General features: G+C 38.1%; 8 protein-coding genes and 2 non-coding genes across 10 annotated transcripts; 2 read left to right on the top strand and 8 right to left on the bottom strand.

Annotated features, from left to right (window-relative positions):
- Positions 1–193: 193 nt before the first annotated feature.
- On the bottom strand, positions 194–3,439 carry AMS1 (alpha-mannosidase; the record flags this gene model as incomplete). The annotated part of the gene is made up of 1 exon (XM_002494434.1): positions 194–3,439. The coding sequence occupies one exon, from the start codon at positions 3,437–3,439 to the stop codon at positions 194–196; it is 3,246 nt and encodes a 1,081-aa protein (XP_002494479.1).
- A 945-nt stretch (positions 3,440–4,384) lies between these two features.
- On the bottom strand, positions 4,385–4,915 carry YFH1 (ferroxidase; the record flags this gene model as incomplete). Its single annotated transcript, XM_002494433.1, has 1 exon — positions 4,385–4,915. The coding sequence occupies one exon, from the start codon at positions 4,913–4,915 to the stop codon at positions 4,385–4,387; it is 531 nt and encodes a 176-aa protein (XP_002494478.1).
- Positions 4,916–5,092: 177 nt separating this feature from the next.
- EXP1 (Exp1p) lies at positions 5,093–5,419 on the top strand (the record flags this gene model as incomplete). The annotated part of the gene is made up of 1 exon (XM_002494432.1): positions 5,093–5,419. One exon carries the CDS (start codon positions 5,093–5,095, stop codon positions 5,417–5,419), a length of 327 nt encoding a protein of 108 aa, XP_002494477.1.
- Positions 5,420–5,561: 142 nt separating this feature from the next.
- UBP1 (ubiquitin-specific protease UBP1) lies at positions 5,562–7,799 on the bottom strand (the record flags this gene model as incomplete). The annotated part of the gene is made up of 1 exon (XM_002494431.1): positions 5,562–7,799. One exon carries the CDS (start codon positions 7,797–7,799, stop codon positions 5,562–5,564), a length of 2,238 nt encoding a protein of 745 aa, XP_002494476.1.
- A 545-nt stretch (positions 7,800–8,344) lies between these two features.
- PUB1 (Pub1p) lies at positions 8,345–9,577 on the bottom strand (the record flags this gene model as incomplete). The annotated part of the gene is made up of 1 exon (XM_002494430.1): positions 8,345–9,577. One exon carries the CDS (start codon positions 9,575–9,577, stop codon positions 8,345–8,347), a length of 1,233 nt encoding a protein of 410 aa, XP_002494475.1.
- Positions 9,578–10,196: 619 nt separating this feature from the next.
- On the bottom strand, positions 10,197–10,270 carry ZYRO0A02376r. The gene has a single exon. It is a non-coding gene; the product is annotated as a tRNA-Ile (tRNA).
- A 1,059-nt stretch (positions 10,271–11,329) lies between these two features.
- ZYRO0A02354r lies at positions 11,330–11,403 on the bottom strand. Its single transcript has one exon. It is a non-coding gene; the product is annotated as a tRNA-Ile (tRNA).
- Positions 11,404–11,617: 214 nt separating this feature from the next.
- On the top strand, positions 11,618–12,688 carry CAB2 (phosphopantothenate--cysteine ligase CAB2; the record flags this gene model as incomplete). Its single annotated transcript, XM_002494429.1, has 1 exon — positions 11,618–12,688. One exon carries the CDS (start codon positions 11,618–11,620, stop codon positions 12,686–12,688), a length of 1,071 nt encoding a protein of 356 aa, XP_002494474.1.
- A 72-nt stretch (positions 12,689–12,760) lies between these two features.
- On the bottom strand, positions 12,761–14,239 carry SAM50 (SAM complex subunit SAM50; the record flags this gene model as incomplete). The annotated part of the gene is made up of 1 exon (XM_002494428.1): positions 12,761–14,239. The coding sequence occupies one exon, from the start codon at positions 14,237–14,239 to the stop codon at positions 12,761–12,763; it is 1,479 nt and encodes a 492-aa protein (XP_002494473.1).
- A 199-nt stretch (positions 14,240–14,438) lies between these two features.
- Positions 14,439–16,298, bottom strand: CRZ1 (DNA-binding transcription factor CRZ1; the record flags this gene model as incomplete). The annotated part of the gene is made up of 1 exon (XM_002494427.1): positions 14,439–16,298. The coding sequence occupies one exon, from the start codon at positions 16,296–16,298 to the stop codon at positions 14,439–14,441; it is 1,860 nt and encodes a 619-aa protein (XP_002494472.1).
- Between the last annotated feature and the right edge of the window lie 35 nt (positions 16,299–16,333).

Raw genomic sequence — 16,333 nt, 5'->3', positions numbered from 1 at the left:
AATAAGATGACACTAATAGCAAACATAAACCAACTTAGACCAGCTAGCTACTTAATAAATCTATACCATAAGGGCAATATAAAAATATATATTCGATCCATTTTCTTCTTTTTATATTGTCTTCCAACTTTTAAATTTCGTTAACCTTGCCCTTGTTTCCTTAATCATACCCGACTTCTTACTTCTTAAACATTCAAAGAACCAGCTTATAAGTACCAATCTCGAATGGTCTCAAAGTAATTGGAATATCCTGCAATTTAGCATCATTTTTATTAGTATGGAAGTGCAACTTCTCGAGACTTTTTGTTTCCAAGCTGTCGATCTTGTGTACTTCCTTAATAGGCAGTGAAGTAGTCAATGTTGCTAAAGATTCACCACCCAAGGATTCATACAACCTCACGACAACAGTTGTCTTGTCTTGTGGGTCAAGAGCATATTGAGAATCAATAGACTTGTCATCTTCACCTCTCTTAATGTTAGACAAAACCACGTTAGGATCACCGCCGAGAGTGATAAATTGGTCAAAGGCCTTAGCGGCTTCAGAAGATAAATCAAATTTGTAGTGATAGTTGAATTCTAATCCTAACTTCACGGTCTTGTGGGATAGAGGGCCTCTATGAGGATAAATAGCATATGAGAATTCATGGTTACCCATATCAGCATTAGCATCAGGCGCCTTTGCTGACCTCAAAAGTGAGAGTCTCATCAAATTACCATGAGTAGAGAACCCATATTTACAGTCGTTGAGAATAGAAACACCCTTCGTGTATTCAGAGTAATCGGCAAACTTGTGGTGACACACTTCAAATTTGGCTGTATCCCAACTCGTGTTGTAATGAGTAGGCCTCTTAGTAATTCCGAATTGGGTCTCGTAAGAGGCGAAATCATTGATGATGTTGACAGGGAACTCCACTTTTAAGAATTGGTAGAAGGCATTCCAATTTTCCACTTTAGTGTGAATATCCACTTTACTCTCATCGGTGACACCTGCTTCCTTACCCTTCAACGTAATCTGTGTTTTCAATTTACAATCCTGCCTTACAGGCACAACAACCTCCACCGTAACAGCAGAAGCTGTAGACGACACCACCTCGATCTTCTCAACTTTGGTCAAGTATTTGTACTTGTTCACAGAGTACAATTCAGTATCCCAAGCGGGGAAAGATGTAGGTTCATCATCGAACAACACAAATTGATTAGCTCCTAGCTTGTTTCTACCATGCTTGTTGTCAATGTATTCAGTCTTTGTCTTTTCATTAACAATACTAGTGATCACACCACTGTGCTTACTGATCTTAACTGTCAACTCACCGTTGTTTAGAACAAAGTAATCATCTTCCACTGTACAAGTGGCTGGGATAAAATCAGATGCATCTGCTTTCAAATCTTCCTTGCACCAAGCAAGAGTACCAACCGACACTTGATCTTTACTCTTGACAGCATTATCGATCAAAACCGTCTGAGCGCCTTGTAACAATTTATCGGCTTCTTTTAGAACATTCTCCAACATAGGTCTAGCTTCATACTTGTAAACTAGTTCAATACAAGAACCAGGTAAAACATCATGAAATTGACATAATAATACGTTTTCCCATAAGTCATTAATCTTGGAAGCCGGATACTTATATTTACCAGGGTATAACAAAGAAGTCTTGGTAGCTATCCATTCCAAATCGTGTAGTTTAATTTCTGAAGATCTCATCAACTGTTTCATTCTAGCCTGTGTGGTATAAGTACCCCTATGGAATTCCAAATACAACTCACCAACCCACGCAGGTAAATCATCACCTTGATGGGTCCTTTCCAAAATGTTATCGTAAAATTGATCAATTGAGAGACCCAGTTGTAATTTGGGGATCACATTACCATTGCGGTTGTACAACGATCTGATACGTCTCATTTTCTCCAATTGTTCCTTTGTGGGGCCACCACCACCATCACCTTTACCGTAAAGCATCAACCCTGGTTCGTAAAATTCCTGAGTCTTGTTTTGCTTGGCGGTACGTAAGACATCACCAAAATTAGCGTCAGAGGTATATGTGTTACCGGGAGGCATGTGTGTCAACACTTGTGAGCCATCAATACCAACCCAGTTAAAGGTAGAGTGGGGGAAGTTATCAATATTATTCCAAGCTAACTTCTGCGTTAGGAATCTTTCAATACCAGAGGTACGACAAATTTGTGGAATCTGTGAAGAATAACCAAAAGTATCAGGTAACCAGAAAACGGTTGATTTAGCACCAAAATGCTTCATGAAAAACCTTTGGCCCAAAAGAAATTGTCTACATAGCGATTCACCTTGAGGAATATTGGTATCATTTTCCACCCAGGAACCGCCGACAGCATAAAATTGACCCTGCTCCACCTTGGGAACCAAACTACCGTAGAAAAATTCAGGATGTTCATCCTTTAACCACTTAAACTGTTGAGCTTGGGAGGCGACAAACTGATACTCCGGATACTTGTCCATCAAAGTGGTTTGGGATGACCAGGATCTAACGATCTTCCTATGTGTTTCCGCCCATGGCCATAACCAGGCCGTATCAATGTGACAATTACCTATCGCATAAACATTAGGCAAAAGTGATGAATCCCCCTTGCCGTAAACTTTGTCACTGTCATTATATTTGTCGTAATACTCTTTTTTCAAGAATTCACGACATCTAACCACCGACGATCTATCGTTGGGGTCAAACAAATTCATAACTTCATTACCAATTTGTCTTGCCCTGTTCCTTTGCCAAGAATCATCCGGTAATTCTCGAGCAGCATCACTTAATTCCCAAAAATCAAAATAAAGAGCTCTTGCATCCCAGTCTGGCCAAACGATATCGGCGGTTTTCAAATGGAAATATCTATTGGGGTCTGGCGCATTATTCGTGCCACCTGAACCAACACCGAACATACCATTGTTACCACATTCAATATAAAAGAAATATTTACCGTCACCATTACGAGGCAAGTGATACTCCTTTCTCTCGTTACCAGAAAATGCGGTATAGGGGACTAAAGTCTCAGGATCGATAACAATACCTTCATTATCACAGTTAAATTCAAATGTCAACTGATCACCAGAATCTAACCAATCTTGAGGAATACTCAAATTGACCTTAAACCAGGTTGTCGTCCAAGAAGGACCAAATGGTTGGTTCTCAGCCGTATTTTTCCATTTGATCTCCCCGTTCTTATCAGCATCAATAATACTTTTCCAACTTGGCCTCACACTTGGAGCAGTTGGGTCAAAACCCTTTTCCCAGGGAATTTGGTAGTACCAAATTTTAACATATTCGCCATCCTGGTGAATTCTTTGCTTATCGTAGAATTTAGGTAGGTTCAAGTCCTTGTAGCCGCCAGTATCAATGAACTGTCTAAGACGATTTTCATAGATACTTTTAACTGGTTTAAACTGGGGGTCGTGATTAATCTGTTTTAAGGGCATAGCGATTGAGAACCTAGGGATAGGACTACACTATACCTTAGCAAACTCGTCGAACAGATCTGGGGAATCTAGCAATTGTGGCAAATCTTGGGTCACCTTTTATATCAATAAAATTTGGTTTCTCCAATTCTACTGTCTAATGGAGTTGAAACCAGAGAGTTGGCTTCGTTGGTGTTATAGTAGCTTTAGGGGTAAAAGGTGCTTATTTCTGCCCACCCCTTATTTATTTACAGGGGGCGGGGTTACTCAGCTAGACACGTGATATTCACGTGACCATATATCACGTGTCATATGCAGCCGCTATACCCGTATAGTACCCTTTTACATACTCAGGCTCCTCCATCCCCCTTCACCTTTACCTCTTTTTTGATAGAGCCAGTGATTAAATCTATTAATCTTAGTATACTGTTATATCACCTAATTAATCAAATAATTCAACACCTATTCCGTTCCGTAATACTTCCGACCCAGTCCTTATTGTGTATGAACTTCCTTGTCTTCTTCGATATTGGCAATAATCGAATTGTGACTATCCTTCAGCTTATTGGCGTGCAAGGTTTCTGGCAAATGAACAGTGTAACCCTTGATCAGCGAAAATTCGTGAGTAATAGAACCGTTCAAGTCCTTGATGGAGTCCTTAAACTTTGAAACGTCAGCATCTGGAGCGTTCTCTTTCAATGTAACTATAAATGATTTACCAGCCATTTTCAAATTTGAATGTATATACCTGAATAGAAATATTGTGCGATATGGTCGTAAGGTTATTATTGTTGATAGGAGTTGTGTACTCTGCTACCTCGATCTAGCTCCCCTTTTATACCTGCAACCCTCGTCGTCCGCAACGAGCTAGCGCCGTTCGTTCATCATCGTCGAGATAATTACATATATATATATGTATATAGGTATAAATATAGTCCTAAGAGGAGTATTGATCATTGCGGTTTATTAGTCACTGGGAGTTAAAGTTACATTCTCCTCTGTAACCGCTTGATTAATCTCTTCATTCAATATATCGAGTAGTTTAGACCCATCTCTCAGTGAGATCCATTCGTTCTTGTAGAAATCAAAACGATTAGGGCCTGAAACTGGCGATGCCAGCCATATTTGCTTATTTGGAGGCTGCTTGTTTATGACATAGCTACCGATTCCGCCTAGTTCCAATTGCATGACACCTTGGGTCAATTCAACGTCAGGCACACTTTCCGGGTACTTCTGGCTCAGGGCTTCTAATTGATCTGAGAGCGATTCTAAAAACGTATCGGCTTGCTCATGGTACGTTTGAAAAGATAAATTAGTCACTTCTGGTGGTATTTCATCACCTAAGGTGAACGATTCTGCGTAGAATCTTTGAGCATGCAGTTGTGGGTGTGGGTAATTCCATTTGCGAATAGGCAGTAATGATGCTCTACGGATTGCTGATGCAGCAGTACAAGTTCTACCGAGTCTTGAAGCTCTAACAAATGTTGAACGAATCATTTCTGGATTAGGCCTTCTGCTGATGGGTTCTACTCCAGTGTATAAGGAACTTGATCTTAGCTACGTACTTTTATATGATAATGCGTGAAAAAAGTTAAGTTTGAAAAGTCATCGCGAGTTGAACAATCGAAGTCAAAAGTGGATTTTTATTCGATTCAAAGGCTTGGAGAATCAGTCATGGATTTTTATTTCTACCTGTTGTTCTTCATCTTTGTCATAATTTTTGCCCTCTTGCTGCCAACACTTTCAGGTGTTGGTGGGTTTAAGATTGGTCAAAAGAACTCAAGGACTAGTAATGACCATAGGTTGAAATTCAAGCTTTCTAGTGAAAAAGATATTGGCAAATCCAGTTCTCACGGATTTGAAATAGATTCTAAGACTGGTCTCAAGAAGAGGGTTATTGGTAATTACAGTGAAGACCCCAACCATTACGACTACGATTTGGACGAACTGATCAGTGCAGATGATGATGAAAATGATCAACGCCCAAAGGCCCATGTATGATGATTAGAGAGACAAGACAAAAAAACATATGTAATTAATAGACAAAATAAAAAAATAAGTAATAGTTATATTTAATATGTAATTTTATGTTGTTTTTCTTTAATTTTTGCTTTGTTTGTTAATTCAATTAATTGACTCTGTCTCATGATAAGCTTTCAGGCTCTCCAGCAATTTCTATTTTTTCAGGATTGTATTCTTCTTCAAGTTGCCAATCTTCTTGCTTTGTTTGACCAGTGCTCTCATCGTAATCGTATTCGTAAAACAACATAAAGACACCCGGTGTGGACAATACTTCAGTTTCATCAACGATATAAACGGTCTCATCACTGATTCTCCACCAGTAACCTCTGTATCTTCTAAAGGCAATGTAATGACCGTAATTATGTGTACCGTAATGAACCACTACAGAACGTAGCGAGTATGTTAAGGGAGTAGCTGGTACAGAAAATTTAGATGGTAGTGGGCCATTGGTAGCTTCACCTTCATCTTCGCCTTCACTTTCAGTGTTTTGTGGCGCTGATGCTCTCTCATCTTCATCATCACCATCCATCTCTTGATTTTTATCTTCAGGTTCTTCTTCTTCTTCAGATGAAGAAGCACCTGAAGCATTTTCACGGACTGCAACTTCCACTTTATCATTAGCTCTTGCCCTAGGTTCTCTAATTGTATTACCGAGTGCATCAGTCTTTTCGATGTAATCAGATTCGTTACTCTCTTCTTCATCTGAGTACGATGATAGCGAGTTACCATCACCACCCAATGGATCATAGTTGCTAACAAGTTTATCATCACTGCTACCAATGGGTTGATCGGAATCTTCATCGCTATCCTCAAATTCTCTTTCGTATTTTTGATGTAATTTAGTGTAAAATTCACCACCAACATTTTCATCTTCGCTTGAATCCATAATAACTTCTTCTTTTTGAGACATAGGCATACGTGCATCCATATTAATCTCATCGATATCACAGCACCATGGTGATAGGTTCAATCTTGACTTGAAAAGAACACGAGCATTATTTTTTCTGATCATGAAAGTTCGAGGGTCAAAGACGGACCTATTGATGTGAATCGCCAGTAAAGGTGGTGGTCTTGATATCAGCACTTGTTTGGACTTAGAAGATTTACGGACCATGTTTTCCGTGTGAAGCTTTTTATATTCTTCATCATCAATAACTGGCTTACTCAAAACTTTTTCCAATTCTTGAATTCTGGACTGGAATGCCTGACATAGTTTAGCAGGTATTGCATTAGCCTTTTTATCTTCATATTGCTGTAATTGTTCCTTTAAATGGTCACGAACGGCAATCAATGCACAACGATTACATTCTACACCTTCAATAATTTCGGGTTTAATGTAATCCTTTAAAAGATCAGATAATTTTAACGATGATCCCATATTATCACTTGGTAAGTTTAAACTTAATCCAGATGATACTGAGTAACGAATACCACCGGTTTCACCACACTGTAAACAACCAATTCTTTCTGCAAGAATACCATCCAATGGTGTAATCAATTTAAACTTGGTAAAATACTTTTCTTTACTACCGGGTGGGATCAAATTGGGAGTCACTTGTTCGGTTGGAATATAGACGGCACCCACATGGTCTAGACGTGCTTGACCTATGACAGCGGTTTCTGGTAAATCCTTTTCAAGGATTGCATGTTTATCTATAGTAGTGTTATCCAAGGATTTTGCATTTTTCTCCAGCTCTGAAAGCATGGTTTGGAAAAACTCTTGTGCATCTTCCTGATCATAACCTAATAAAATATTTTTATTAGGCGCTTTAGACATCGATTTCAAGAGTTTGTTGGCTTTAAAATAAGGTCTGTCACGGTAATACTTGGCGTTCAATTTATCTAACAACTCCTTAAGGGCAGCGCTAAATGTAACATCTGGAACGGTTTCACCTTCACTCTTTGCCTCTTCCTCTCGCTTCTGTTGTTGTTTTGATGTATTATGAGGTTTTTCATTATTAACATCATCTCCGTTTGATTGATCTTCATCCAATTTTGCTTTGCATGCAATTTCTTCATCTAAAAATTTCAGAAGTTCTTTAGAAGATGCCATCGATTGTAAAACACAATTCATAAAACAGGTGTTACCATCATTTACCAACCCACCGATGTTACCACCTCTTTTCAAAACTTCATTTTCCATTTGACCAGAACGAGGCATCCAACGTCTAAATCCACTTTTTGATGTCATTCCTCTTGCAATATCACCTACGTTAGAATTATGTTTCTTACTCTTTAGAAATAAAAATGCAGTCGATAGAATTACTATACCTAATGCGATTGGGATGCTAGTCTTATTATTGTTGTTTGAAATGAATGAGGAGATTTTTTGTACTATAGGTCCCAAAACAAAACTCATACAAAGGAATTGAGATGGTTATATTGATGATAGATGAATGATGATGCCGATGGCGATAATGATTTATAACGGTATTTGACGTAAAGAACAGCTTTTTACCCACTTCTTCCTTTTGACAACTATAAGAAAAAATATATCTTAAATGGTGTTGATTAGAGCTGTCCTAATACCATAATACTTTATCAGTATCCCCTTGAATCTGATATAATTGATATTCTTAGGAATTAGTTCAAGCTGGGATTATTCCTTTTGATCGTCTTCCTCGATGCTCTTGGTGGTTCGGCCAAATTTTTTTCTCCAAATCACTGTAAACGGGATCGAATTTTCTACACAGTCAGTACACAGATAGATATATTTTATAGTTCCTTAATACTTTACACAATTATTTGTCACTCATGGGTCCTCATATAATCTTCTACAGGGATGACAGAATTTCAGTATTTCTCGGAAAATGGTTTCTTGGAATTTTTTTATGTTATTTTATGACTTATATTATGATTTATCTTACTTTTTTCTTCTTTTCGAAAGTCTTGTGACTGTAATTTCTAATGCTCAATAGGTTGTTGAGATTGATCTGCCATCATCATTGGTTGCTGTGGTTGTGCCATTGGTACAAATGTAGTTCTTTCTTTACCCCAGCCAGTTCTCAAATTACGTCCTTGAAAGAAGAAATTGGCTAAAGCTACAATACAAACTGCAGCTTGCTCATGAGTATCGTATTTCACAAAGCAACAACCCTTCTCTGGATAATGTTTGAAGTCCAAGATGAAACCGAAATTTTGCAAAAGTGGAATTAAATCACTGTCTGTAGCAAAATGTGGAATGTTACCAATGTAAGAGGTAGTAACTCTTGGTGGAGCTCTTCTAATCATAGCTTCCACAGCTTGTGGGTTCACAGGAGGTGGAACCGTTGGGGCAGGACCAGATGGTGGTGCACCCATTGGTTGAGCATTTGGTGGTAATGTGCCCCCAAGTGGGATACCCATAGAATTTGGTGGTGGCATAGGCATACCTCTACCAAAGCCATTGTTATTATTAGGGAATAGACGCATGCCTCCGTTACGGTTACCAGCAAGACCACCACGACGGTTGCCATTGTGATGGTTTTCACGTTTAGATGCCCAATTGATTCTCAATGGTCTACCGTTTAACTCTTGAGATTGCATTGAGTCCATTGCCAATTGAGCTTGTTCTTGATCACCAAATGAAACAAATCCATAACCTCTAGAACCACCGGTTTGCATATCCCACATAACGTGGCCTTGAATAAAACTGGGGAAACTCCTAAACGCATTGCACAAAGTTTCATCATCGACGTCAACACTTAAGTCACCAACGAAGAGATTGTAAGTGTTTTCATCAGGTAAAGCCTGTTGACTTTGGAAAGCCCAATTGATTCTTACGACATTATTCTCAATCTGCTTACCATTTAAAGTCTGTAGTGCGATATTAGCGTCATGTGATTTGAAGTATTCAACAAATGCATAATTGGCACGAGCATTATTCTTGTCAATCATAACCTTAACATTGGAGATTTGACCCCCAACTTGAAAGTACTGTCTTAGAACTTCTTCAGTAATCGATTTATCCAAATTACCAACATACAAGACTCTATCAGATGTTTCTCTACCACCTTTAGTAGCATTGGCAGGTACAACTGGGGTAGTTTCCCTTTCTTCACTGTCCGATCTTTCGGGTGATGGAGAAACTGTAGGTTCCTCTTGAACAGGAACACTGGCATTAACACCAATTACTGGACCTTGTTCTTCTGACATCATGAAAATTTAGGTAAAAATCGAAATTCGAATGATAATATTATGCTGGATATAATACAATACAGCGTAAAATCTTCTTCAAAAACTTATAACCGCTGCTGATGATAATAATAAATGGATTTCGAAATTCTCCGTTATATTGTTTCTGCTTTGTGAGTATTGTAATAGCAGACGAATTCCAAGCAATCGAAATAAAAACAAAACAACGATGACAACGTTAATAATAATGATAATGTTAATAATAACAACAACAGTAGTGGGTGGTGATGATAACTATTATGGTAATATTATTAACAACAACAGTAACAGGAAATGAAACAAAAAAACAAAAAAAAATGAAAGACGAATAGAAGGGAGACTTGACTAGATCACAGATAGTCTTGTGTCAAGTTCTTCTATTCCTTAATAGTGATATTAGTCGCAACTATAGCAGAACCTTTCTACCTTGTAAGAACTTTCCTCTCTCTTCGGCTTTAATTGCTATTTAGCTGATGAGATGAGACGTGTCTATCAACATTAGGAAGGAAGTAAAGAAAAAAAAAAAAAAAAAAAAAAACGGGCGAAAATCTCAGCATTGCGTTGAAAACGATGTGAAACAAATTTGAAAATTTGTCAAAAAGTTTGGTCTCTAGCGGGTTCGAACCGCTGATCCCCGCGTTATTAGCACGGTGCCTTAACCAACTGGGCCAAGAGACCTCTTAATTGTTGAAAAAGTACAAAAACTGTCACGAACTTGTAATATTTCGTAATAAGTTTGATATCTGGTACACCATCAATTTACCTTCAGTAAATTCAGAATTAAGTTTTAATACTTCTTCAGCCTCTTCGAAGACTAAGGGTTCAGCTTCTTTATCTCCTTCAATTTTTTTTTCTAAATGTTGACTCAACTCCTTCTGTAGCCAAGTCCGCTAAACTGTTCATTCGCATTTTAAGCTTCTTATCGGCAGTGATATCATGGATCCGGAATCCAACTCTCAGGAATCTGTTTAGCTCCTCTGGGTCTCCTATAAAGAGAGCATCAGTCTTGGGATTATTCCATATGCCAGATCCGGTATCCGGAGATTCAGTATCTTGATCGTTTTATTCTTTAACTGTTTCCATACTTTAATTTATAGAAAGTACGGGCCATGGTAATTGTTTGAAAGATTAGCAGCATTATCAGACGTAATGAGCCAGTCCGGGATGGCCTTCTGATAAACTGAGAAAACCTTCGTCCCAGTCCATTTGCCAAAGCACCCCTAACATAATTGTAGAAATCTCCATCATCCACTATTGTAAAACCTGTGATATTCTCAAGCAATTACTGGCAAGCTCTTCAATTTCAATTATGGAATCCCATTTTCTTTAAAATGATGGAACTTATACTAGTTCTAAACCTTCACGATCGTCTGAAAGGGAGTATTTTCTTGCCTGGCTTCCAAAACTACATAACAATTCATGAATAGAATCTCAAGCGCAATATCCCAAAGCACTCTTAGATCCCAGAAGAGCGACTGTTAGATCTCTTTCTCTCTAATTATTCAATCATAATTCAGGAAATCGCCATTGAAAGAATTCAAGAGAAATTCTTCAGTTTCTACCAAGTTTGGCAGATTTCACAGCAGGGTTTATTTATCTAACGCTGTTGACTCTACGGCTTTGGCCAAACTTATAAAAACAAAAAGGTTACTGTTTATGGGATTTAATCACCTTTCCTCTGCATAGACTCCTGCAGTATTGCCAACCCTACTGCTTTTCGGTATACAGAAAAAAGAATGGTCTCTAGCGGGTTCGAACCGCTGATCCCCGCGTTATTAGCACGGTGCCTTAACCAACTGGGCCAAGAGACCTTTTAATTGTTGAATGAAGAAATAGGTATTTCTGGTTATAACAATAGAAGAAGATCATCTGAATAGTGTAAATTTACGAGAGAAGTCGATGGACAATGTACGGTATGTATGATGAATACAGTTCATGCATACGAATAAATATACAGAGTACATTATATGAATTTACCCACCAACAATTTGTAGTATATTGATGAGCTAAAGTCAGGTTCCCAAAATGGTTCCACGCTCTCCTAGTAAATCGCAAATTCATACCTCTATTACAGAGGTATCTCATGCAATTGATCGATCAATTAATGAAGCTGCATTCCCCATAGCGCAGACGAGTGATGAAGATCGCTATTTCCTTACAAATCCTAAACCACCATATTTAGAAGATCTAATCAAAGATGCAAAGGAATTTATTGGCTTACAGCGATCACTAAACAGAGATAAAATCGTTTTAGTAACATCGGGAGGTACAACGGTTCCCCTAGAAAATAATACAGTTAGATTTATTGACAATTTTTCTGCTGGTACAAGAGGTGCATCAAGTGCAGAACAATTTTTAGCTAATGGATACAGCGTAATTTTCCTTCACAGAGAGTTTTCGTTAGCACCTTTTAACAGACTTTTTACACATAATATGGAGGCCCAATTTCTGGACTATATTGATACTAATGGTAATATTAAACCAGAATTTAGAGATACTGTTCTTCGTAATAAACGTCTTTATGACAAGTACATGGTGGAAGATAAAAAATTATTATTACTTCCGTTTACAACAGTCAATCAATATCTTTGGTCTCTAAAGAGCGTTGCAAAATTATTAAATTTTAGTGGTGGTCTTTTCTATTTGGCAGCCGCTGTAAGTGATTTTTTTGTTCCTTATTCTAGATTGCCTGAGCATAAGATTCAATCTAGGGATAAGGGTGGTGATAGCGAAGCTGAATCGAATTCCACAACAACTTCTGATGGTAAATTAATTGTTAATTTAGATCCTGTTCCTAAATTTTTAAGAAGGTTAGTCGAATCGTGGGCTAAACAAGCCATGATTGTATCCTTCAAATTAGAGACAGACGAAAGTATTTTAATTCACAAATCTACGCAGGCATTGGACAGATATAATCACCAATTGGTAATTGGTAATTTATTACAAACCAGGAATAAACAAGTGGTATTTGTGGATCAAAAAAATAGAGAAGGTACATGGATTAAACTCGATGGCAGTCATAAATCTATTGAAGAGATGATTATTCCAGAAGTCGTAAAACATCATGACCGCTGGATTCTGACTCAAGAGAATTAATTTAGGATTAATTTTCGATTTTTTTTTGTATTTATTTTATGTACATAAGACGTTCTCAAACGGAAATTTTATTTACAAAAATGATAGACCAATACCATATTGGAAACCTTTCCTAATGCAATCTCCTGTATGGCAAGTCACTGGTAGTGCAAAATTTAGCTCAAAACGAGCCACTGGGTGCTTTAGTACAAGACCAAATCCAATCGAAGTTGAGTGTTGGGTAGAAAGGTTTTTAATCACATCTTGTAAACTCGAATTGTTATGGTTGATCAATTTACCACCGTTCAAAAACCAATGCAACCTAAAGTTGGAGTGGGAAATCTTATGGAATGGTAATCTTGTGAAAACGCTTACACCGTACGACACAAATGCATCACCACCAATGGAATCATAAATATCCTTGGGTCCCAATCCCATGTATTGGAAACTACGGACATCGTTACCACCACCATTTTGAAATTTATCGCAGATGTTTAGAGATTGTGACGTTGGGTGAAAATTATGGATGTATCCAGTCTTCAAAGTTCCATTAACGGTCAGCCAATCGTCTCGAAACCAACTCTGTGCCTTAGAGAGTTCTATCTGAGATTTCCAAAATTTTCCCAATGACAATTCGTTATACCATCTAAAAAGACTCCCCCTAGACGCACTTACTGGGTTATCTCGTCTATCCCAAATCATGATATGCCCTAATGACTTCTTAACATCATCACCAGCTTGGTATAGCAGAGTATCACAAGTATCTAGGGAATTCATTTTATTATTTCTCAATGCAACATCGCAAAAGAATTCATGATTAAGGACACTATCACCATAAAATCCACTTCTTAAACACGTACGGAATCCTCTCAATAAAGTTTCGATAGAGTTTCTATTCCCCATCTGTTTACAATTCTTGAAGAACAATGAATCCCAAACCCACCATGGGTTCAAAGGTTGAGCGTAATTGATCAAATAAGAACTGAAAGTCTTGGTACCCTTTGTCACATCAAATCTCAATTGCTCACCACCACCAAACATATTGCGTAGTTGGAATTGCAAGTATCCATCACCTTCACCATTACCAATATTAGTACCAGTCCTAGCCATAAACTTTCTCAAGGGAAATAACTGTAGCTGTGATATCACATCGATGACTGATACAGTTTCAGGAATATTGGCGGAGTCATAGATTTGGCTGGCAAAATGGTATTTGATTAGCGGTAATTGCAGCGTACCTCTTGATCCTAATGTTTGTTGAGCATTCTCTACCAATCCATGTTGAACCAATTTCATATCGAGTATATCTGCCGATTCGACCAATTGACCTACGGTCTTGGCCTGTAAGATTGTAGCATCTAGATACCTCTGTAGAACCTGAGGTCGTATTGATTCTGAATTATTAACAATCACACCGTTGACTGCCACCAGTTCAGACGATTTTTCATGTAACAGTTGACCGTAATAATTTTGCAATTTAACAGCCTTTTCTAATTGCTCATCTTGTGAAGTGGAATTTGATCTTGATTGTTCAATCAATCTCTCACTGAGATTAGTATCGAACTGATCCATGATCCCCTCGAGATCTTGTTGTGCTTCCTACTTTTGTATTAAGAATTTTCATCTAATCCCTCGTCGAAGCGACTTCTTGTTGGCTGAATGTACATACTTGATTGAAAATAATATTAATACAAAGAGCTGCGCTAACGATGAAAACCATTAGTTTTAAAATACTTCATACTACTAAAAAAAAATACAGAGTTCTCCATTATCAGGGAAGATCTGGAATAAAACCTTTTTCTCTTGATGCTTCCTCATACAGTGGTACTATACATCTTCTACCACTTTCAGTCTTGAAATGTCTACCCAATGCATCACTTCTCGCAAATTTTTTACCACACCCCCAAGATGAACCGTTCTTCAGAGTTCCACCACAGACGTATCTTTTCTTACCCGTATGTAAATCTTCATGTCTTTTACGATCATGTTGACGTGCAAAAGCTTTACCACATATGGAGCATTCAAATGGTCTTTCATTAGTATGCGTTCGCAGATGTGATTTCAAATTGTATGGCCTAGTAAACCTTTTCCCGCATAATTCACATGCAAAGGCAGCAGGATTCTTTTGGGATAATCTTTTCTTTGTATTTCCCGATAAATTCTGTAAAGTTTCGCCTTCTTCTAGTGCACCCATAGATTTACCGCCAGCTTTCGTAAAATCATTACTACTATCATTGGCATTATTATTAGTATCACCGCCGCTATTGTTACTGTTTTGTCTACTGGGTATTGGAGAGGGTAGTTGCAAATCTGCTAGTTCCAATAATCGGTCACTATCTTCTCCTAGGGATCTTGCTTTCTCGTCGGGTGAAACACTTGAAGATCTAGAAGCCCTTGATAACCGTCTTGAACCATGAGATGCACGTCTTTTTTTTATCCTGCCACTACGCATCTCCTCATAACTCGCATCTGATAAACTATCCGTCGGGCACAACAGTATATTTTGTAGCTGCTGTTGCTGTTGTTGTTGCTGCTGTTGTGTTTGCTGCTGTTGTGTTTGCTGCTGTTGTGTTTGCTGCTGTTTAAGGTTTGAATAAGCATCATGCTGCTTATCACGTTGTCGTTGCAGGGGAACCGTTTCCTCTGGTGAAGGTGAAGAATCCTGTTCCGGTAAATGTTGATCTTCATTCCTATTCATAATAGGTTGCTCGGGAAATTCTTGAATTGATATTACAGGTGGAGGCTGAATTGATTGTGACTGTTGTTGGTTTGGCATTTCCAAGTCCATATCTCTTCTCAACTCCTGATTATTACTGGGAACCGACGATGACCCCAAATCGTTAAGCTCTAAGTCAAAGTGATCATTAATAACAGTTAACAAGTTATCCAATTCATTTATATTGGTAACATGCTTATAACCATCGGAATTCCTTGGCAACATGCAATTTGAGTTACTACTCACTCCCGATTTAACACTTAATAAATCATCAACTTCATCATCACCTGTTGTCAGATAGGACATTGCGGGTGAAGCAATCGTCGCATCTTGTGCAGTCAAATTCGGGGTATGATAAACACTTGAAGTACCACCAAAATCTGAGTCTAGATCGCTTGTATATGGATCATTTTCAGGCTGCCAACTTGAAGTGCTTAGAAATCTCCTATCACTTTCGAAAGGCTGTGATGACTGTACATCTTGATGACTCATTGGTGATGGTTCTAACATCTCTTGCCAACCATCATGATCTTCTACTTTTAGAGTTGGAGTTCTCCAATTCTGAGAAGACGTGGAAGAAGGTGAGAAGAACATTTCATTGGTATTAAGACTTGGCAATGGCTCGCCATTTTTACCATAATTGTTATCATTATTACTATTATTATAACTGCTATCATTATGAGTCTGATTATTATTCTGTTGTAATGCATAGTTTTGCACAAAAGCATTCTCGTTCCTTTCTTCTAACTCTGGACTACTGAATTCCAATACCTCAGGTTTGATAAAAGGTCTTGCATTTAAATACGACATCTCTGTATGTGCTTCTCCTCTTTTAGCATTGTTACCATCACCACTACTGCCGATCAAAACTTCTTGGTTTTGGCCATCCGATAATTCCTCAAGAGGATTAGACATCACCAACAAGTAGAAACCCTATTGTATTATTGTCT

Source organism: Zygosaccharomyces rouxii (genome assembly GCF_000026365.1).
Source record: "Zygosaccharomyces rouxii strain CBS732 chromosome A complete sequence".
NCBI lineage: Eukaryota > Fungi > Ascomycota > Saccharomycetes > Saccharomycetales > Saccharomycetaceae > Zygosaccharomyces > Zygosaccharomyces rouxii.
This window is presented reverse-complemented; position numbering and strand designations above follow the sequence as displayed.